Here is a 24,410-nt window from a genome sequence, read left to right on the forward strand (position 1 = left end):
CTCTTTTTTCTGTTGAACCAAAAAGAGGTTTATTTATTTATTTATTTTCGACAAGGACATCTGCAGCTGTTAGATAAGTGAACTTATCGCACTGTTTTTGCAAATTAAGTTCCCCCCTTCGGGTTAACATAAATAGAATTAAACTGTTAAATTTATTTTCAAAGTACTGTTGAAGATCGTTTAGATTACAAATGTTCTCTGTGTCAAATCTGAACTCAGTGTGACAAAATGCCCCATCACATGGTTTGCAATATTTTACACTGCAGCCAAAAGTTTACAAAACACATCACCGTCATCCCTAAAGTTACGCACTATCACGAGAAAGCTGATAGCTTTAAATAGCTGTGAGGAAAATTATATTGAAACTGCAGGGGAAGTGAGGAGCTCGTGAGATTTGAGAGTTTGGAAACTTTATAGTGATTGCATAGAATTACATAGAATTTACAGCACAGAAACAGGCCATTCGGCCCAACTGGTCTATGCTGGTGTTTATGCTCCACACAAGCTTCCTCCCATCCTACTTCATCTCACCCTATCAGCATATTCTTCTATTCCTTTCTCCCTCATGTTCTTATCTAGCTTCCCCTTAAATGCATCGATGCTATTTGCCTCAACTACTCTTTGTGGTAGCGAGTTCCACATTCTAACCACCCTCTGGGTAAAGAAATTTCTCTTAAATTCCTTATTGGATTTATTAGTGAGTATCTTATATTTATGACCCTTCGTTTTGGATTCTCTCCCCCCACCACAAGCGGAAACATTTTCTCTACAGAAAGATCGTGTAACTTTGGCACTTGTGCTGTTTCTCTGGGGATTCTGCCGGTGTCCCACTGAGGTTACAGCAGGAGATAAGGAGAACCTCCGCAGAACTTCCAGGCCAACATCTTGAGGCTTATAGAAGGGGTATATACGTAAACGAAAAGAATTCATGTAAAACACAGAAGTGCACCAAATTTTAAAGATATCATTTATTAAAAAGATATCAGTTAAAAATTTACAAAAAAAAGTATTTTACATCAGAGCATAGTGTTATTATATCACAGATGTTCAGAAGTTTACAGTATGTCTCTGTGGAGTCAAGACAAAGGGCAACGCGAATGACATTTTCTTTTTACATGCAGAAGGCAAGTAACACTTCAATTGCACCAGAATTTTAGGCATACAAATCCATGAGGTTCAAAAGAAACATGGGAAGATTAATATCTGGAGATGCATACACCAGTTCCAAAAAGTAAAAGCAGAACTGCATTGATTAGGCAAAATCTTGGTGTGGAAACAGCAAACTGCTATCTTTAAGAGTCAGGAACAGGTTTCCTTTACAAAACAATTATTCAAATCAGGTAATAACACTGGCTTTGCTCCATGGATTGCACTGTCATGTCTCATAATAAATCATGTCTGTTATAAACAATTCCTTATATGAGTTGCAATGGCCAAAAGTAATCTAGTATTTGCAGAGTGTGAAACAAAAAACAAATGGTTTTGCAGGAAAAATTATATCAATATAAATTTTTCACCAGATGAGAGGTTCAAGTCTTGTTGATGCTGCTGAAACACCTTCAAACATCTCTTACAAACCCGCTACAGAGCTTCACTGAGGTTCACCTGTGATACCCTTGACCTCCTGCTGCCCAGACAAGCTCTAGAGGATCCACTGAATCACAAGGGCCAACAATTCAATAACGGTGTTGCATTTTAAACTGTTGCAATATGATAAACACTCTCATTAGAAAGCTCAGGTTGTAAACTATCAAAATGCAACTTTAAACTGGTGCGTACAGACTTATGGGGGTAGATCTTGACTTTGTGCGGTGGAGTAAAACGGATGATAGCGAATCACAGGAACATAGGAATAGCAGTAGGCCATTCAGCCCCTCGAGCCTGTTCCGTCATTCAATGAGGTCTTGGCTGGTCTGTATCCTAACTCCATTTACTCGCCTTGACTCCATATCCCTAAATACCCCTGGCTAGCAAAAAATCTGTCCATCTCAGATTTAAAATGATTAATTGAGCTAGCATCTGCTGCTTTTTGTGGGAGAGAGTTCCACACTTCTACCACCCTTTGCATGAAGAAGTGTTTCCTAACTTCTCTCCTGAATGACCTGGCTCTGATTTTAAGGTTATGTCCCCTTGTACTAGACTCCCCCACCAGTGGAAAAAGTTTCTCTCTATCTACCCTATTAATTCCTTTCAAAATCCTAAAAATCTCAATCAGATCACCCCTTAACCTTCTATATTCCAGGGAATTCAAGCTTAGTTTATGTAATCTCTCCTCATAATTTAACTCTTAAATTATGTGCCCTGGTAACATTCTGCAAATCGGCAGCCCTTTTTACATCTCTTCCCCATTTTTAATTCCACTGCCGACTCACCCATCACCCATTTTACATCATTGCATAAAGTTAAGATCTACCCCATGGGCTTTAAAGACATTAAGCCGGACAGCAATGCCAATTAATAGATCCTTTTATAACTGCTGCCAGTGTGCAGCAAAGAAGCCATATTCCAAGACTGGGAAAAGGTCACTTTCAGAATTTGCTTTTCCAATCTATAGCTTAGAGCAGTCTTGCACTCCAAACACCTATGAGCACTCACAGTGGATAGTGAATTAAACGTAAATGGTTGGTATATGCATGTATTGTTGAACTCAGATCAACTTGAAACAGAACATAAAAGTTAATACCTTACATGCCACAGTAGAAGTTTCCACGATTCAGCCTGAACCTCTGATTGTATCTTCTTCTTAAGATCACTGCCATCATATTATGTAAGCAAAGTTGTTGCCTCTATAAGGCTTTAGATAATTAAAGGACTGCTGTATACCTATGTTTTTTCAATGCGGTGAATTGTGTAGAGTAAGGTTATACAGTACCAGTGATCATCTACGTTTAGCAATCATAGAAAGATAAGTTGTACAAAATATTCCTTATGCAAATTGTACTCCAGTACCATCACTGCTCTTATTAAAGCCAATGTAGCAAACTAAGACCGTGTAAACTGAATGATCACATTCCTTTGATCATCATTTCTCATATACACTCTTAAATTCTTCCCACACCTAACATCCATGTTGCTTCAATATGCAGACTGGAACATTCCTGTACAGAAACAGACAAAAATCTTACTTCTCAAGACAGTCTACCCTTCAAACTCATGTGGAAGTGGTAGGGGAGGATTTGGCGAGCTATGTCTTGTCTACTGTCCCCGTTGTTTTGTCGTGAATGGGGTGGTAGTAGGGTTGCCAACTCTCATTGGACATATTCCTGGAGATGTCATCACTTTAAAAAACACAATTTTTTGATTGCCCCTATAATTTTTCTCCTACGTGTTGCTCGCGGCAGTGTCCTGGAGATTAATCTTTAATTCCTGGAGACTCCAGGACAATCCTGGAGGGTTGGCAACCCCTAGGTGGTAGCGGCTTGAAAATGTTTTGTGCCCGAGGCCCACCAGATATGATTTTGAAGCAGGCCTCAATTTAGGCGGCCAACACACCTGCCTGTAACAGGTGGGAGCCTCGGTCAGATATTTAAATTGGGGCTCTAACACTCATTTAGAAACCTGCCCAATGCAATTTGGTCTTTCGCTGGGGCAGAGCATGAGCGGTCAAACCAACAACTCTTAAAGGGACAGCTGCAGGCCGCTCCAAAAGAGAAAGAACAGTTGTTCCAATCATTTTTGTGGGCTAGTTGGCTCTGCTGTCCATTAATTTTTGTGGGGCGGGAATCCCAATCTTACAAAAATCTTTCTGCCTGCTGCCGGACCCTTCGTAGAACACCCCCACCCTCACAACGCTGGGATTGCCCCACCCCTTATATTAACTCTTCACGCTCTGCAGAGGAGTTGCCGGATTTCACCCCCGCCCCCCACCCTGATCGACAAGTTGCCCTCCAGCCCTCGTTCAATGCTGACAGCTTGCCATGCGTATTAAACCGAGGCCCAACCGGGAAAATGGATGGGGCCTCCCGCCCGACATCGTAGGGTGTGCGTAACGGAAGCCCCTCCCACTTTAAGTGATAATCGAAAATCTCTCCCCCCCACTCCATGATTTCTCAATTATTGTGCATTTCTGTAGCCTCTTGCAAAAATAGATCTCTGCGTATAATTCCCTCGTTACAGAGTTTCATCAACGATTTGCATTTATAGAAGCGCCTTTAACGCAGTAAAATGTAGGAACGTAATCATCAATCAGACTCTACTCGCTACAGTCCAAAAATGTGTATAATGTATAGTAAAAAAAAGTACAAAAACAGTCAAGATAATAGCTGCGATACCAGCAATACGAAATTCTTACGACAGAACTGAGTGTAACTTAAGGACTACACCAAGCAGTTGCCTCTCCTGAGCCCCACTATCACTATGCAAACAGAACAGATTTCCTGCAAAATGTTCACATTACCCAGGGATCTCCTGTGCTAAAATACCGTATATCGGAAAATGGGATTTCGTCGATATGTATTTCAGGGGTGCAAAGAAATGAGCAGTGTCCCGAGCAATGAGTTAGCGACATTATCGCTGCAGTCCAAATGAAGACTTAGTAGAAACTAGTCCCTAGAACGAAAACTGGTTCCGTCCCAAACCAGTGTCAATGAACCCAGAAGTCAACTGCCATATCTGGATTGGTAGTTAATCCATCTCGTAACCAGTGGGTTCAGCTAACATTACCGACAACCAGTGGCGGTCAGACGGATGTAAAAAACTGGCTTGAGGCAGTGTGAACTGGTGCAAAACTAAACCACCGAGCAGGGGAGGGGGCAATATTTATTAAAAAATAAATTGAGCACCCTCCCACACTGATCACACAAAAACTGCAGTCGATCACTTCCACAGTATTTCAGCAACTGAGTGACAGTTACAATGCTGGAAATACTCAAGTCCTTTGCACCATGTACATCTTAATATTCGAATTCAACAAACCTGTGCAGGAGATGTTTCTACCAATGCAGAAGGAGACAGGCTTCTGAACACACTATTACCCAAAAACTGCAAACTGGACTGCTTCTGTGCATTGCCCCCACGATACAGATCGATCCCATTTTAGGAGCAAATATATCAGAATCCCTGTGGTGCTCCAGTGACGTTCTATAATCCCATTTGACACCCCAACATGACTTTCCTCCTCAAGCAAAAAAAATAAGGTTTTCCTTTAAGTGCTGCTTCAGCAACTTTCTACTAAGTGATAATTAAGTGAAAGATTAAAAACCTCAATCCACTTCTACTTCAGCTTCACTATAAAGAGGTAAGTATAAATATTATTGTACATTATTTACACGTGTAAAAGCAAAGTATATAAAGTTAGTAGCTCAGTTCTCACAGCAGGAATTCCTTCCGCGCTGGAGTCCTTTGGAGTTTCATTGTTCAGAACTTGAAGAGACTGATGAAGTCGAGGGGTGAGATAGAAATGTAACAGCCTTCTGGATTATTGGCTGTGCAAGGGTGATTGGTGTCCTAAAAATACAATGAGAGACAAGCACTTTATAATATTTGTAAATGAATTAATTGGGCAATTAAAAAGTTGCACCTCATTCCAGGAATGAGAACATAAGACAAGACATGACCCTTTAACTATCCTTCAGGTGAGGGGCTAGACCTCAACTTGGGTTTTCTGAAGTTGGCAATGTGCAATGAACATTCTACGTCGACAGATTATTATACTTCCACAGCGGGTTGATTAAGCCCAGGTCCCTCAACAGCAATTTAAATGAAAGAAAGAACTTGCATTTCTATAGCATCTTTCACAACCTCAGGAGGTCCCAAAGCGCTTTACAGCCAATGAAGTACTTTTGAAGTGTAGGCACTGTTTTAAAACCTAAGGAGGTGGAATTTCGACAGGAGTTCTCCCCTTCTCCCGCTAAAATTTCATCAGAAACCTTGGAGAAATGGCGTGGACATTCCCCTAAGGGCATTCTATCCCAAGGACTTTTCTTGCTGGTTTAGTGGTGCTTTAAAAGTATTACTGTGGTGTTAATAGATGCTAATCTTCATTATTCTTCGTGATATTATACAGTTAATTCAAAAAAGTTGGGGGAATTTCCCTGAGAGTTTATGACTCCATTGGGCTAATGGTAATGATGCAGTAAATGCAAACTTTTTGGTTGTGAGGTTATTTTGATGTCTCAGTTACAAAGTATTTTATCTGGTCTGACTGGGGAGAGGGAGGGTATTTATATTTATATGGCCCTTTATCACATCCCTCAAAACATCTCAAAGCACTTCAGTGAATTTCTTCTGAAGTGCAGTGACTGTTATGCTGACAAACGCAGCAATCATTTTGCGTACAGCAATGTCCTAAAAAATAGACCTACAAGCAATTATACTGGCTGACTTCTGGAATCTTATAGTTATAAGAAAGAAAGACTTGCACTTATACAGCGCCTTTCATGACCTCAGGACATCCCAAAGCGCTTTACAACCAATTAAGTACTTTTGAAGTGTAGTCACTGTTGTAATGTAGGAAATGTGGCAGCCAATTTATGCACAGCAAGGTCCCACAAACAGCGATGTGATAATGAGCCAATCATCTGTTTTTTTAATGTTGGCTGAGGGATAAATATTGACCAGGACACCAGGGCAAACTCCACTGCTCTTCTTTGAATAGTGCCGTGGGAATTTTGGGTCCACCTGAGGGGGCAGACGGGGCCTCAGTTTAACATCACATCTGAAAGACGGCACCTCCGAAAGTGCAGCTTTCCATCAGTGCTGCAGTGCAAGTGTCAGCCAGGATTATGCGCTCAATTCTCTGGAGTGCGACTTGAACCCTCGACTTTCTGACTCTTGGGTGAGGGTGGTACCCGCTGGGCCATGGCTGACGCCGTGTTAGCTGTGTTAACACAGTACCTAGTATTTTTTTTATGCTAAACTCAGTAGGTGAGAACACTGGATAGGTTTATGTCAATATACAAATGTCGAACAAATTGAGATTGACAGGGGGCTAATTGTCTCCAGATCTGTTATTTTGGAGTTTGAGAGAATCACAGTAAATTACATTGCACCAAAAGTGAGAGAAATTAAAGGGTTGCTATGATGAGACCCAATGTGTTGATGACTCCTTCTACCTACCTTCCAGAAGAGGATGTGGCAGTGTCTGCAGAACTGCAGTGTGTCTCCATATTGTTCTTTCTTTGGGTAGCACCTCCCGAGCTTAAAGTACATCTTCTTCCAGTCCAAGTGACCTTTCTCAGATAAAATGAGACGCTTGCGAATCTAGAAATAACATGACGACAAAAGGCTGAGCAGGTCTTTCTGAACGTGCTGAAGGGTACAATGGTGAGTGTTTTAAATTGAAGTTGGACTGTTACTCATGTTTACATACCTGACGTTCTGTGAAGTGGTACTGACACAGTCTCTTCCACAGAAGGCGGTCCTCGCTCAGCACTTGCAGGGTTGGTGACACCTGTCCCAAACTGACAATGTCTCTTCCATCAGATAGCCTCTCCATGATGTTCAACTGCAGACACATTGGTAGGTCTGTGAGGGTCATTCCCGTTGATAGAGGCTGAGAAAGAGGAGATGTTGAATTTAATTCGTGACTTAAGGATCTCAAGCATAGTATAATACAGGTTATAAAATTAGACCATACAAGGTAAATTACAAGGGACTAATCTGCCAATCTTGTTCAACTGGGCTACACGAAGGACTAGCTTGGGAAGTGGAAATGCCGCATTGGTTCAGAGGCTCGAGGTGTCAGCTATGGCTCAGTGGGTAGCACTCTTGTCTCTGAGTCAGAAGGTTGTGGGTACAAGTCCCATTCCAGAGACTTGAGCACAAAATCTAGGCTGACACTCCAAGCGCAGTACTGAGGGAGTGTTACACTGTCGGAGGTGGATCTTTCGGATGAGACATTAAACCAAGGCCCCATCTGCCCTCTCAGGGGGATCCCTTGGCAGTATTTCAAAGAAGAGCAGGAGAGTTCTCCCTGGTGTCCTGGCCAATATTTATCCCTCAACCAACACCACTAAAACAGATTATCTGGTCATTATCACAATGTGTTTGTGGGACCTTGTTGTGCACAAATTGACTGTTGCGTTTCGTACACTGCAACAGTGACTACACTTCAATAGTACTTAATTAGCTGTAAAGGGCTTTGGGATGTCCTGAGATTGTGAAAGGCGCTAAATAAAATGCAAGTCTTTCTTTATCACTATATTAGTACAAATTGCAGTGACTGAAATACTATCTAGATCCAAGCAGAACCATAGAATAGGCACGCTTTCTTGACTGTCTCGGAGTTGCTACATGTGACTACCACTTACCCTGGTGATATGAATATTGTTCAGTTGCTGCTGCCAGTACAGGATGGCCTCCATTCTGTAGACCCAGGTATTAATGTTTCCCACAAGTACGCACTTTCCCACACCTTTGACCAGGGCACAGAGGGATGTGTATAGACTGTTCAGCAGCTCCTTAATCAGTCGGATATCCTGCTGGTCTTCAAGCACTGAACAAAACAAAAAAAAATCTTTACTTTACAAGCATATTTTTTAACATTAAAACCTGATGCACCAAAAATAGCTTTACTGTAATCTTGGAGGGAGTTGTAGGGCTGGAGGAGGTTACAGATCTAGGGAGCGGTGAGGCCATGGAGGGATTTGAACACAAGGATGAGAATTTTAAAATTGAGTCGTTTGAAATTGATTAATCGGATTGTCATTTCGTCAAAATTGGGAGAATTTCCAAAAAGGTAACCCGCACAAAATACGTGTGGTTAACTGCATCTTCATGGCAGTGGTGAATAATTGAGTCATTTCCACCCAGTTCCCATGTACTAGGTTCTTTATGGGAATCATTAGTGGAATTTATAATCACCTTCTCAGCCCTAAAGACTTATGATTGAGACATAAAGACTGCAACTATCTGACATAAAACTTCTGAATACCGCCAAAAAAACAAAATTGTAGATTCTATAAACTAACCCACGTCCCCCAAAATAATATCATGCTTAACCATTAGCAATTTTTACTTCATGCTGAGTAGATGCTGATGGCTCCCTTATCAATGCAGACTGAAGCTGTACTGTCTCTTTATCCATATCTCTAGACAAGTGGATTTGCGTAAAAGGATTTACCAGAAATGCTCACTGATTTTCTAATGCCTTCTTAATAGATGGTAATAGTACAAGATTGCGAACAGTTGCACATTTCCCAATTACTTCCCATAATTAGATTAATGGCAAGTGATATCCTAGTTAAACAAGAAATGTGACTTTAATAATACTTAACTTTCTTTGAAGATGGTTTGTTTAAACACGTGGGGTAAGGGTTCCTATGTTGAGTGGCCTGCATGTTATAGTTCTGTCAAAGTGACATCTATGCCAGATAATCCAAGAGATAAAATTTGCAGTAAAAAAATTAAATTAACAATCTTGAAATTTTTGGCCATTAATGAGTGTATTAATGATGAATAACACTTTAGGATTAAATGAACACGCTGTACTACTGCTTAATTCTTAATTACGTATATTTAATCATGAATTAAAAGGAGATACATTTTATAAAATGTGCCACAAGATGATTACCACATCAGGAATTGTAGAAATGTTTTACTTTAAATAATATTACAAAATCATTATTTTTTACTTTTAAAAAAAGGTTACCATGTTGCCATAAAATGCATGATGGGATAGCCTGGTATTTTGGAGACCCAATTTCAAGTTGGCAATTCAGGCAGCGTTGGTGAGGCAGCAGGTCAATAAAGTTAGATAATTTAAAGAAAAAGTATCAAGCACTTGTTAAAACTTGAAATCACTCGTGCTTTAATTCTGGCACATATCATAGAATCATACAGCACAGAAGGAGGCCATTTGGCCCATCATGCCTGTGCCGGCTCTTTGAAAGATCTATCCAATTAGTCCCACTCCCCTATTCTTTCTCCATAGCCCTGCAAATTTCTCCTTGTATCCAATTCCCTTTTGAACGTTACTATTGAATCTGCTTCCGCTGCCCTTTCAGGCAGTGCATTCCAGATCTTAACAACTTAAATTCTCCTCATCTCCCCTCTGGATCTTTTGCCAGTTATCTCCTCTATCGACTTGCTATTCTTCTTACCATTTTAATAGATTAAACTGAAGAAGAAGATTAGCACTATAAATATTACCTCCTCGATGAACCTTGCCTTTTATTATTGCTCACCTTTCTGTACCACTTTCTCCAGAATGTTCATGTAATTCTTCTGGGCAATCCCACTGAGAGATGTGAGCTGGGATTTTGCAATGATCTCCAGCAACTGCAAATAGAAAATAAAGTGGTGTCATTCTAGCACAACAAAGCCATTCCTCCAGTCATTCAGCTGTTCCAATATGACAGCATGGACGATGGCAGCTGTTTATTTACAGCTCACCCGTTATCTATCAACAGCCTCATGTGTGGAAGGATGTCAGAGTTGCTTGGAAACATACCATTTCTCAATTGGTACTGGACTACTGGAAAATTGAGCAAAGCCAAGATTCAAAATACTTGGAATAGTCAAATTATTCCACAGGGAATTAGTTTGTCGCTGAAAACGGTTAAAGTATAGAGACTATAGGAAACGGGAATTTCATAATAACAGCCATGGACAGGTAGGGTACGTCATCAGGGAAAGTTGGTATAATTAATGCTTAACCTCGTGTGGGGATACATCATCTTTTCAAAACCACACTGCCTTGTAGGGGACACACTATCTACAAGGAGCCGGCACTCCGTTCCCAAATGGTTTGGGGCAACAGTCACAAAACTGTCTGTTGCACAAATTAATTTTCGAGAGCTTTGTGCATGGAGGAGGAGGAAGAGAAGAAATGAAAGGAAGGCCAGCTATCAATCCGCTCACTCATTTACATTGCTCACTCGTGTCACTTGAGTACACAGCGAGCATCGCTGATAGCAAAAAGTTTTATCGTGCAGACTGTCTTTTGACCCTTTCGTTTGAAGAGCGCACAATACTATGTCCAGTGGTGTGGCAGCAACGGACCATTAATCTCAGGACTGTTCATATCTAGGCCAGGCAGTGTCTACTCATCTGTTCATTTATCCTGAATTGCACTTCCAAGACATTTATGAATCACACTAGACTTGAGCACAAAAATCTAGGCTGACACTCCCAGTGCCAGTACCAAGGGAGTGCCATCTTTCAGATGAGATGTTAAACCGAGGTCCCCGTCTGCCCTCGCAGGTGGATGAAAGAGATCCCGCGGCACTATTTTGAAGAAGAACAGCAGGGGAGTTCTCCCCGGTGTCCTGGCCAATATTTATCCCTCAGCCAACATCACTAAAAACAGATTATCTGGTCATTGTCACATTGCTGTTTGTGGGACCTTGCTGTGCGCAAATTGGCTGCCGTGTTTCCTACATTACGACAGTGACTACTTCAAAAGTACTTCATTGGCTGTAAAGTGAAAGGCACTCTACAAATGCAAGTTCTTTCTTTAGAATCAAAATATAACCCCTTCACCCTAACGACACCACCAGTTTCATTGCTCTTTCACAATCAGGGCTGATCTGGAGATAGGTGAACTTTCAAATGACCGTCTGACCCTGAATAGCACCTATTGACGAGCAGGAGTTAATGAGTCACAAGATGCAGGCTAGAGATAGGGCAGGGAGGGGGGAGGGGAAACATGACAGGAATTCAAAACAGTTCCAGTTCCATCAGCACCTATCAACTCACAGGGACAACACACTGGGATACTGTATCAGCTGCTGGCTTGGTGGCTCAAAGTGATGACATGACTTGTGATTGATAGCCAGGGCTGCTGCTGCAAAGTGACCTGGTATAACTCATGGTAATAGATCCCTGCTTCAACTGTGTGGTGACCAGCACAAACAGATCAGTTTCAAGGGTTTGTGTACCATCAAGGGCTACAAAACCTCCAACAGATACATATCAAAAAAACAATCCTTAGAGATAAGTGTCTTTCCATGAAGCAGCCTGCCTTCCCAAAATGACTCAGCATTTCATGGGATTACAGGCTGTTGGTCATAAGAACACAGGAACAGGAGTAGACCATTCAGCCCCTCGAACCTGTTCCGCCATTCAATTAGATCGTGGCTGATCTGTATCTTAACTCCATCTACCCGCCTTGGTTCCGTAACCCTTAATACCTTTGCCTAACTAAAATCTATCAATCTCACTTTTGAAATTTTCAATTGACCCCCAGCCTCAACAGCTTTTTGGGGGAGAGTTCCAGATTTCCACTACCCTTTGTGTGAAGAAGAGCTTCCTGACATCACCCCTGAACAGCCTAGCTCTAATTTAAAGGTTATGCCCCCTTGTTCTGGACTCTTCCCATCAGAGGAAATAGTTTCTCTCTGTCTACCTTATCAAATCCTTTAATCATTTTAAACACCTCAATTCGATCACCCCTTAATCTTCTATACTCAAGGGAACACTGGTCAACAGTGAAAAGGATATTTTACCAAGAACAATCAGTTTACAGTTTATTAGAATGGTACTAAGGATGAGGGACTTCAGTTATGTGGAGAGTCTAGAGAAGCTGGGATTGTTTTCCTTAGAGCAGAGAGGCTTACAGGGAGATTTAATAGAGGTGTTCAAAATGATGAAGGGTTTTGATGGAGTAAATAAGGAGAAATTGTTTCCACTGGCAGGAGAGCTATAAACCAGATGACACACTTAAGGTAATTACATTTAAGGTAATTGGCAAAAGAACCAGGGGGGAGATGAGGGTAATTGGCAAAAGAAGCAGGGGGGAGATGAGGAGAAATTATACATTTTCCTTCAGGGTAAGGAGTGTCTGCAGGTCACTCTTTCACTCCACCCAATTCTGAATCTTAAGGAAAATCTTCCACAATTGTAATGGCCCAGTGCACTACTTTGGTAAATTTGAGCATGTTACAGGAATTTAATTCTCAGATTGAGGTACAGCTAGCTTTAGACGAAGGATCGCTACATTTATCCAAAAATTGCTAAAGGTTCCAGTAAAAGTTTCATAGAATCATACAGTACAGAAGGAGGCCATTCAACGCATCGTGTCAGCTCTTTCCCCATAGCCCTGCAATTTGTTTCTTTTCAAGTATGTATCCAATTCCCTTTTGAAAGTTACTACTGAATCTGCTTCCACCACCCTTTCAGGCAGCGTGTTCCAGATCATAACTCGCTGCGTAAAAAAAATTCTCCTCATCTCCCCTCTGGATCTTTTGCCAATTATTTTAAATCTGTGTCTTCCGGTTACCGACCCTCCTGCCAGTGGAAACAGTTTCCCCTTATTTGCTCCTCATAATTTTGACCATCTCCAGTAAATTTTCCCTTAACTTTCTCTGCACGAAGGAGAACAATTCCAGCTTCTCTAGTCTCTCTACATAACAGAAGTCCCTCATCCCTGATACCATTCTAGTTTGAATTAGATATAATCAGAAACTCATTAAAAGAAATACGAATCGCTCTAATTAGAATTCAGAAAGGGCTATGACGCATGCGCCTATTGTGTGGCACTGGACAACTGCAATTTAGGATGCTGCCTTGTTTCACACTTGACAAACAGATTTGATTTCAGATCAGTACAATTTCCATGTTACTGCATCGGATGGAATTACTACTCTCAGAGCTTGTACAGTTAAGGTCTTAAGGATTAATTGTAACCCGGGGCTGCCTGAGAGGTCCTTGTGATGGTGTAAAATTGCAAATTAATAACAATTGAGGTGGAAATAATCTATCAAAGTAAAGTGACCAGCTGAAACTTTATTAAGAGAATTACAAAGGGCCCACCTACCCTCACTACGTAGTTAAATCTTCTGGAATCAAGTATTGCGCTGGAGAAGTCTAAACGGTTAAAAGCTTCACCCAAGGTGCAATATCCGTGACGCTGGAAGAGAAGCAAGAGGTTGACATCAATATCGTTGGTAGGAATCTGAATAATACAACCTTTAAACACGCTGCTGTTCATTATATTGATATAACCCAGTATCACTTACCTCCTTTGTGCTTCCTTTGTGAACAGAGATCCACTTATCTTGGTGAAAATCTGTGTGCAAAGAAAAAAACAGTAGCCTTTATTTGTTAACTGTAATAATAATCTGAGCAAAGAGAAAGAAACTCACTCACAGTTCCACTTGTTTTTAAAGCGATAAATGGATGAACATTTGTTCCCAGTAACTGTTAATTGCTGCAGTGCTACTTTATATATCTATTAATCATCATCTACTAGCCCCAGTTGACTCATTAGAATCTGTCTAATTTTGATTAACACTTAGTGTGTGGCTCTGAACAAATGGAATTTATGATGGTAAATCTTTAGAGGCATGAGCTTCGATGGGCTGAGTGGCCTTTACTCGTGCTTAACTTTTCTTATGTTGTTTCAGCTCAACATTGCCCATTCCCTCCAGACCATCCACAATCCCCCCTCCCCGCCGATCCTCCCCCCCCCCTTAGACTCCACCCGAACCATTTCATTTTTTTTGAAGGAGATGACCAACCACAAGTAAACCTCAAAGTTGACAAAGGATAACCATTCATAGAATCATACAGCACAGGAGGCCATTCGGCCCATCATGCCTATGCCAGCTTTTTGAAAGAGCTATCCAATTAGTCCCACTCCCCCTGTTCTTTCCCCATAGCCCTGCACAACTCCAAAATTTTAATCCAAAATTACAAGCCAACAACTCTGACCAGTTGGATTCTTCAAGTGACTCATTTTGTTATAGCAATGGTTGAATCATTGCATATTTGATTATGTCCAAACTGATCACCATCAATCCCCCTTAGACATATTTATTCAACTTTCTTTTGAAGTAGTTATTCAATATAGCACTAGCTATTTTTAGCTGGACGTTTATATAGCATGTCCACCAGTCTGTGGAAAAGAGTACATTCTAATTTCACGTGGGATTTATAGACTATAATACAAAGCAATTTAATCTAAAAAAAATCTGAGTGTTTGTGATTGTCAACATTCATCTTCCCATTCCTTTTCTTCCAGCCCTAAAAGTCAAATTATCTGAAAAAAATGTTTTAGCAATATAAGGCTGTGCATGGTTGGTATGTGAATCAGCTTGAGATTTCAGGATCACACTAACCCTGGCAGAAAAAAACCCAAACAAACTTTAAGACAAAACTGGTCCTTAAATAAAGCACCTTCATCTCTTTCACTGTCTAAATCTAGAGAATTTAGGATTTAATATTAAAGTGCAGTGAAACTGATACTTGTAAAGACTCTAACCAGAACCCCTTCAGACTGTATACTGTCAATACATCCAAAGATTTACAAGGATAATACCAGAACTGAGAGGTTATAACTATCAGGAAAGACTGAACAGGCTGAGGCTCTTTTCTCTAGAAAAGAGAAAGCTGAGAGGTGACCTGATAGAGGTCTTTAAAATTATGATGGGGTTCGATAGGGTAGATGTAGAGAAGATGATTCCACTTGTGAGGAGTCCAAAACTAGGGGCCATAAATATAAGATAGTCACTAATAAATCCAATAAGGAATTCAGCAGAAACTTCTTTACCCGGAGAGTGGTTAGAATGTAGAACTCGCTACCACATGGAGTGGTTGAGGTGAATAGCATTGATGCATTTAAGGGGAAGCTAGATAAACACATGAGGGAGAAAGGAATAGAAGGATATGCTGATAGAGTTAGATGAAGTAGGGTGGGAGGAGGCTCGTGTGGAGCATAAACGCTGGTACAGACCTGTTGGGCCGAATAGCCTGTTTCTGTGCTGTAAATTCTATGTAATTCTATGTAAGGCCTGGATATTAAAACCACCATGACCAGGAATGTCCTCACCGCTGCTCTCACTCCACTCTAGTGACTTGGCCAGAAGTGCAGCGGAATTCCCGTTTGTGCACGAAACTGGAGTCTCCACCCCACTTGTGGTTAAGTTACGGTGGTGGAGCAGGAGCAGCTCCGAGGAATTTCCAGGCCTATGCCAAACAGGCAGCTACAGGCCAGATAAACCAAAATCTTAACCCCCTGACAGCGGCCTGTTTAACTTCTCCTTCCCCCCCACCCCCGAACATGACTGCAGCAATCTTATCTCAAAATGGCAAAGACACAACAACATTGACGTAATCCCATCAATCTAATCTCTTGGGAGATTTAAAACATTTTTAAATAAGGTCAACAGAATGGACTTTGCATCAGAACTGCTCGTCTGGGATAGCTCCACATGCATCTCCAGTGTCCACCCACTGGGAGGTAATGAAAACTTGAACTATACATCATTCACATGACAATTCCCCAGTGAAAATATCAAAGAAAGAACTTGTATTTATATAGCGCCTTTCACGACCTCAGGACACCCCCAACGCACTTTACAGCCAGTGAAGTACTTTTGTTTTAATATAGGCAACATGGCAGCCAATTTGTGCATAGCAAGGTCCCACAAACTGTGATAATGACCAGATAATCTGTTTAAGTGGTGTTAGTTGAGGTATAAATACTGGCCAGGACACCAGGGAGAACCCCCGTGCTCATCTTCGAATAGTGCCATGGGATCTTTTACGTCCATCTGAGAGGGCAGATATCTCATCTGAAAGAAGGCACCTCCAACAGTGCAGCACTCCCTCAGTACTGCCACTGGAAGCATCAGCCGAGATTTTGTGCTCGAGTCTCTGGAGTGGAACTTGAACCCATAACTTTCTAACTCAGATACGAGAGTGCTACCCGCTGAGCCACGGCTGACACTTCCATCTAATCAATCCTAATAATCTGTGTTGATCTTCAGAATCCTCCAATGCGCATTGGATTATTTTGCTTTTACAATTGGTTCTTTCCCTGTTGCAAGGTATAAATTGCTTTGAAATATTTATGACCTGGTTTTAATTGTAGCTACTGTAGCCCACATCATGGTGGTATACAAATCCAAAAAAGTTAATAGCAATAATGCTTGAATCCTGCAATTGTTTCAAATATCCATTTGATTCTTAAAGGGGAACTGATGTCAGTTTGGGCAGTTTTGAAGACAGGTTGAGCTGAATGGTCTCCTTCAGTGCTGTAACGTAGTATGATACCATGCGGATGAGTTATAGGGGGTGATATTTTGTCTGCGTTTTCCAGTGGGAATGGGTGATTGCACTCACTACTCACAACAACAACAACTACTTACATTTATATAACGCCTTTAATGTAGTAAAACATCCCAAGGTGCTTCACAGGAGTGTTATATAAATATAACTTACCATCCCAATTCCCACTGATATTCAACACCCCCCTGCGATTTTGGAATGGTCCTGGAAAAAGCCAAGAGACACTCCCGCCCGAATCAGATGGGAGCCGACTGGAAAATGCAAATCTGGGATCCCACTCCATCTGTAGGACCCCGCTGCAAATTTGGTGTTCCACTGGTCGTTGAACTGCCGAACCAGCGGTCCTGATAGGGTGCGTTGCCGGTCACTCCAAATATGGGGAAAGAAAATGCTTGTGGCACTGATTTTTGTGGGGTCAGGAGGAGCATTTAAGCAAAAAGGACAGAAACAACAGAGGGAAACTAAAATGGCTCTTCTGCTGTTCACAGTGACTTGAGGTGAAGTCTCAACGGACAGTTAATTGGTCATTATCACATTGTTGTTTGTGGGACCTTGCTGTACGCAAATTGGGTGCCACATTTCCTATATTACAACAGTGACTACACTTCAGAAGTACTTCATTGGCTGTAAAGTGGTTTGGGACGTCCTGAGGTCGTGAAAGGTGCTGTATAAATGCAAATTCTTTCTTTCTTCTTTCAACTGGGAAGTTTAAAAATAAATCCTAAATTAACGGCTCGAGATCTATTAATGTGTTCAACACTTCACTTCCACCATTGCCATCATGGGGTGCTTCATTGGAGGAAAATTTCCCAAAGAGACAGTTCTGAAAATTATAAGACGTGCTCAAAGGACAGGTTTGGAGGATAAAACTGATGGCTAAAGGGCTCGCTAATTTTAACGTTTTAAAGTCTACTCAAAGAGACTAAAACTCACATTGAATTTTTGTGTTGTTATTCAGAAGATCCTTCTTTCTCTTCTTCGTCATCATGTCATAGCCAACGCAGTTCAAAAAGTTCTCCTTATTAAACTCCTCTTCATCACAGAAACTACATAAAGGCAGAAGTCAAGTACGTATTATAATACAGGAATACCTCAATGCAAAATATGACTCATTAATCAGGAGGAAATGTTTTGCTTTTGACCAAAATAGGGAAATGGAAACTCATTAACCTTTTCAAATTTCTCATTGTTTTGTGGGAAAGAAAGTGCACAACACCACAAAAAACAGCCTAACTGGTACAGTTCTGAGCATAAATGGAGACAGATGTTTGATAGGGGCAAAACTTACAGGGAATGGAAGATTCCTTATTCATCACTTCAAGAGTTACTCGGGCTATTATGTTCCAAGATATACAATTACATAGAATTACATATAATTTACAGCTCAGAAACTGGCCATTCAGACCAACCTAGGGTTGCCAACCATCTAGGATTGGCCTAGAGTCTCCAGGAATTGAAGATTAATCTCCAGGACACTGCTGCGAGCAACACCCAGGAGAACAATCATAGGGGCATTAAAAACGTGTATTTTTTTCATTTTCTTTGAATACTTCTGTTTATTAGTTATAAAAATATTGGAGATAGGGAAGAAAGTTTGTTTGACTGACAGTCAAGAATCATCCAATTGGGAAATGAAGAGTCTTTTCGCTTTCCAATCGGTGTGGGAAGGCGGGGCACTGCGTGGATGGACGTGCAAGACGACCAATGGCGGGAGAATGGGGGCGACGCAATTGGATGTAGGAGGTCACGTGATGACACCTCCAGTAATACATTCAACCAGAGTTGGCAACCCTAGCCCAACTGGTCCATGCCAGTGTTTATGCTCCACATGAATAGCAATACTGGACTTTGTTCCACCTAGTGTAAACACTATTCTTGCCTCTAGCGCATTCCCGATTTTAATCACTCCACCATTGGCGGCCGTGCCCTCAGCTGCCTGGGCCCTAAGCTCTGGAATTCCCTCCCTAAATCTCTCTGCCTCTCTACCTCTCTCTCCTCCTTTAAGACGCGGGTTAAAACCTACCTCTTTGTCCATCCTGTCCTAATATTTCCTTATGTGACTTGGTGTCAAATTTTGTCTGATAACGCTCCTGTGAAATGCCTTGGGGACGGTTTACTACGTTAAAGGCCCTATATATATGCTTGTTGTTGTATCCCAGTATTAAAGTTTGAGGTCTGCTCGTTTTCTAAGCATCCCCCACTCCATTTCAGAGAGTTACAGTTTCAATATGGTGGATTTTTTTGTTGTCTCACCTCCCACCACATTTCCAAGGTCTTTTTGTGTGTTGATGGAGTAACTTTTCTTCTGACAAGTCTTGGCTTGTACAAGTTAAACGCTTTGTTACATTGGAAATCGAGAAAGAAATACCAGATTACGCAGTTTCACGCAGTACTTCATAGACTAGGACAAACTGTTCTGGGAAATGACGGAAGTTTGTAGTAAAGTGAACAGCGGGGTGAAGGGGGCTCTGTAATCACACATAACAGAACCACTTTCAACTCTTCAAAACATTTGTCACTCCGGCTAAAAGAAAATTTACATGGTGGAACAAAAAGTTATCTGAAAAATTATAAGGTCATTATAGTTCTAATAGTCTTTAGTGCTTTTTTAAGGGGAATATTCAATGGGGGGGAGGGGAGTGCAGATTCTGAACAGGCATAAGAATCTTTAGCTGTAAATCATCATTCAACAGGGGAAGTAGTTTCTGAACAGGCATATATAAAAATATGTACAGCATTTCTCTGTGGCTTGACTCAGACAGTCCCATATCTGTAGAATGAGTCCAACAGGACTTGAAAAATAACCACCTTCCTGCAGAACAGGACCATCAGAGAATGCAAAATAAAAACTGCACCCAAAACATTAGCAGATCCTCCTGGCTCCAGTGAGCTCTTTCCATCCTATTCTCATCCCGACAAACGAGCTGGAGGCTGCTGGAAAAAAAGATGTTTCACTGCAGCCTGTAAACTGGCTCCTTGGCAGACAACCACAATCAATAAAAGCAATGGGGCCTGTCTTGCAGCCGTCTTGTGGAGGGAAGGTGGAGGGGGGTCGAGAAGGGATACAAACTGAAAGGAAACTACCGCTTCCACAAAGTGGTTCAATGACGTGTCAGTGCTCATCAGTCAATCTGAACCACGTCATTCATCGTAGAAACTGTTGTATTCCCTCAGCCTACCTCATGGCCTAACAATTCCTGCTGTCATTAGAAGACTGCACTTCGTTATGGATTAAGGAGAGGGCAAGATACCAATGGTGAAGTAGGCACACTAAATACAGCTTTGAGTTGGGGGTAGGGGGGAAGAAAGAGGAGATGAGTTTATTAACAGGTTATAATATAATACCAGGTTACTAGTTTGCCAATTTCCTTCCTCCCCCTCTGCTGAAAGTTGACTCCTTGTTGGAGTATGGTCGCACAGGTGGCAGTTTCCTTTATTTATTCATTCTTGGGATCTGGGCATCGTTGGCAAGGTCAGCAGGTCAGCATTTATTGCCCATCCCTAATTGCCCTTGAGAAGGTGGTGGTGAGCCGCCTTCTTGAACCGCTGCAGTCCGTGTGATGAAGGTTCTCCCACAGTGCTGTTAGGTACGGAGTTCCAGGATTTTGACCCAGCGACGATGAGGGAACGGCCGCTATATGTCCAAATTGGGATGGGGTGTGACTTGGAGGGGAACTTGGAGGTGACAGTGTTCCCATGCACCTGCCGCTCTTGTCCTCCTAGGCAGGGCTTGGGAGGCCCTGTCGAAGAAGCCTTGGGTGAGTTGCTGCAGTGCATCGTGTAGCTGGTATGGCACGGTGCGCTGGTGCCAGCTGCTACCTCATCCATACAATCTTCATTCATGTGATTTTTGCCGGTGAGTAATTTGTGACTTGTAACAGTGAGCACTAACAGGCTATTCAACTGGGGGCATAGCAACCTGAGCCTGATCCTGCCCTTACCCCACATTCACGAACACACGTCTGACAAGTATCATTGGATAGCTATCAAGGGCAAGAATCCTTGGCTGATTTCTCTCCCCACCTCCCCCCACTCTTCCCTCCCTAGCCTAAGGATGTTGAGGCCAACTGCAGTGTCTCTACTACTGCTGAGATCAGCTGACCCAACATATGCCCAAGATTGAACCTGGATTCTGCTTGGTCTTAATGGCTCAGGAATTCACTGAATAAACTCACCAAAAAATTCCATGGTACAAGCATAGCAACATAGGAAGGAACATAGAAAGGGGCACAGAAACAGGAGTAGGCCTATCCAGCCCCTCGAGCCTGTTCTGCCATTCAATCAGATCATGACTGATCTGTATCTTAACTCCATTTACCCGCCTTGGTTCCATATCCCTTCATGCCAATACCCTTTGCCTAACAAAAATCTATCAATCTCAGTTTTGAAATTTTCAATTGACCCCCAGCCTCAACAGCTTTTTGGGGGAAAAGAGTTCCAGATTTCCACTACCCTTTGCATGAAGAAGTGCTTCCTGACATCACCCCTGAACGGCCTGACTCTAATTTTAAGGTGACGTCCCCTTGTGCTGGACTTCCCCAAAGCACGTTTAAATTTGCAGTATCTTTTTCCCAGTATGCAATACCTCAAAATGAACATTTTACCTTTGAAGGTTTATGATATATTTACCAAAAAAAATGTTTTTTTGAAAAGTAATTCTTATGAGAAAATATTTTCCTGTTTTGGCACAATACAATGTCTACAGAGTGCACAGGTCTCCACCCCATTCCTGTAGTCCTTGTTAATCACTGAAAACAGAATGGACACCAGCACATTCAGTAAACAGTGCTTATATCTGATGATTTTTATCATAACAAATACAAAATTATATTTATATCAATTCAGAAATGTTTTAAAAAGTTCAAAAAACGGCCATGTTTCAAATGTAACATTTTAGAAACTCGTTTCACTAACCCTTAAACGGCATCATATGGTGGTAAACTGTATTGAGACAATTTGACATCATGCTGTTGCACCTTATGTGGCTCAGTGGTAAGTGCACTGCCAGTTGTCGTTTTACAACCCTCTGAGATCTCTGTGCTCTTCCAATTCGGGTCTCTTGCGCAGCTCTCATTTTCATCGCTCCACCATTGGCAGCCTTGCCTTCAGCTGGCTGGACCCTAAGCTCTGGAAATCCCCCCCAAACCTCTCCACCTCTCTCTCCTTTAGGATGCTCCTTAAAACCTACCTTTTCCAAGTCCTAATATCTCCTTATGTGGTTTGGTGTCAAATTTTGTTTGCTAATCGCTCCTGTGAAGCGCCTTGGGACATTTTACTATGTTAAAGGCGCTATATAAATTCAAGTTTTTGTTCTTGAGCTATGCAAACTAAGAAGATCCCAGATCTGATCTTTGGTCCTGCCTAGCCATTGCTTTCAGTGTCCCAACTCCTTATCCCTATCTCGTGACCACTGCTGGAATGAGAACTTGTCTGGACATGGATCGGGCTTGGCTACAAAGCCACCCACATCGAGAAGCCTGCTGACACTCACCATCTGGGCTCACTCATGAAGAATGGCAAATTCTCTTGTTTGACGACCCTCCTCTTTACCAAGAATCTTGCTCTGCCACTAATCAAACTTTCTCCCATAACCTGAAACGGCGGAAAAGATATATCCTCCGCAACTAACAACTGTGACACAACTATTTTGATAGCTCATCAACATGGTCCTCCAAAGACAGCAGGAATTGTTAGGTCATGAGGTAAGCTGAGGGCATACAACAATTTTTATGTTGAAAGGCAAGAGCTGCTTTGCTGAATCCAAGCTACTATATAGTATAGTAAACAGAAAGTATACTTCCATTGATCAAGACTTTCAGAATGCCTCCCAGCCAGCCAGCTCAAACAAGGGTGACTTTAATATGCAGTATAGTTTTTTAAAACCCAGAGACTCCAAAGTAACTAAATCAAAAAGGATCTAAGTTTTTAACAGGAAAAGCGTTTAAAAAGAAGTTTTCCACCGTGTATTACCGTGTGGTCTTTAAAAATATCTAGATTTACTAAGTTATACTGTCTGTTTAGTTTCATGCAGCTGTCCAACTTGAAACAGTTTACATAAGTGATGCTTATTAAAAAAAAATACGCTCTCGGCGTCTTTTTATATCCAACTCACAATCTCTTAAACGCACAACAGAAATCTGGATTTTAAACGTAATCTCTGTCATCTGGTGGGACATTCTCTCAGTCGGCTGCCTTTAGGAGACACTGTGTACAGTAACATTTTCACATAAAGAATTGTTGAACCCGTGATTACAAGATCCAGCTTGCAAAAAGAGACACTGTTTATTACGTTTCATTACGAGAGCAGACTCTATGTTTACTCTAAGATGCAATTACTGTTCAATTGCAATCTTTGCTTCTGCGACTTGTTCATTTTCTTGTTCCTTACTAAAGCTGTAACAATAATATAATTTCGCCCGATTTCCTTCCGTTGGCTCTTACTCATTCTCCCCAAAACAATAAAAGGCTCCTCCACTTTTAGTATTCTTTTATTATACTTTTAGTATTCTTTTAGTTCCTTTCTTTCTCAGAGTAACTCACAACCAGTTCCCTTCCCACTAATCGTGGGATTAAAGTTCGATTTTAGTATACAAAGTTCAATTAAAAGAATAAATCTAAACCAAATCACATTATCAATGCAGACCTACATGTCAGTTGCATACAAGGAACTTTTTTTAAAGTACAAACAAGTTAAGGGAATTCTTGCTCTCATCTCAGACGTTTGCTAAACTCCACACACACGGCAACTGACCTATTTAACGGCGCTACGTTGTTATTTCTCTCATCGCTGGATCTTTTCCAGCCGTTGTCAGTTTTGATCCAGCTCTGGCCGGGCGATCTCCAGTCCTGACCCAAAAACGGCATCTTCAAAAAGGATGAAAGGAGCAAAGTGTTTTTTTGTTGTTGAAGCAGAAAGTGACAGCGTCACTTGCAGCGTCTGATTTCGCTTTTATTATAACTTTTCTCCCCGATGCGGATGCTGTGGGGTTAAGTTGCGTTGTTTTAAGCAGAGATGCTCTTATTACAGTTTGTCTAAGTTTGCATGCTCGGATTTATCTTTGGTTTGATTTTCTTCTGCTGTTTTTAAATTTTGCTCACTCCGATGCTCCTTGTTTTCTTTGCTTTCTACTTCTTTTTGGATCCTCTGGGCTGTTTTGTTTTGTTTGTGTGCTTGGTTCGCTCTCTCTCTCTCTGGTTGTTTTTGGGGCTGCAAAGCTATTGCCGGTTCCTATTTATCCTCGCGCTGTTCAGCCTCTTTGTTGCCGGAAGTGAGCCCGGAGCGCGTGGCACCGCCCCCCCCCCCCCCCCCGGGCTCCTCGTCATCCGCACAGTGCAATCCAAAAATCATGCAGGCTGTTCACGTGGCACATTGTTTTTCTGCGAGCGGCTGGGACAGCGTGACCCCGGGGCAGTTTGCACAAGGGGAGGGAGTAGCAGCAATATGTGCAACATTGAGCTTT

The 24,410-nt window shown here is 41.7% G+C and overlaps 1 protein-coding gene across 1 annotated transcript; it reads right to left on the reverse strand.

Annotated features, from left to right (window-relative positions):
• Nucleotides 1-944: 944 nt before the first annotated feature.
• On the reverse strand, nt 945-24,197 carry fbxo32 (F-box protein 32). Its single transcript, XM_067981922.1, has 9 exons — nt 23,702-24,197; nt 17,884-17,996; nt 13,899-13,948; nt 13,697-13,789; nt 10,125-10,218; nt 8,250-8,434; nt 7,310-7,492; nt 7,057-7,200; nt 945-5,445 (listed from the first exon to the last, which is right to left on the reverse strand). Exons 1-9 carry the CDS (start codon nt 23,812-23,814, stop codon nt 5,356-5,358), a joined length of 1,065 nt encoding a protein of 354 aa, XP_067838023.1. The 5' UTR covers nt 23,815-24,197; the 3' UTR covers nt 945-5,355.
• Between the last annotated feature and the right edge of the window lie 213 nt (nt 24,198-24,410).

The sequence above is a fragment of the Heptranchias perlo genome, chromosome 3 (assembly GCF_035084215.1).
Source record: "Heptranchias perlo isolate sHepPer1 chromosome 3, sHepPer1.hap1, whole genome shotgun sequence".
Taxonomy (NCBI): Eukaryota; Metazoa; Chordata; class Chondrichthyes; order Hexanchiformes; family Hexanchidae; genus Heptranchias; species Heptranchias perlo.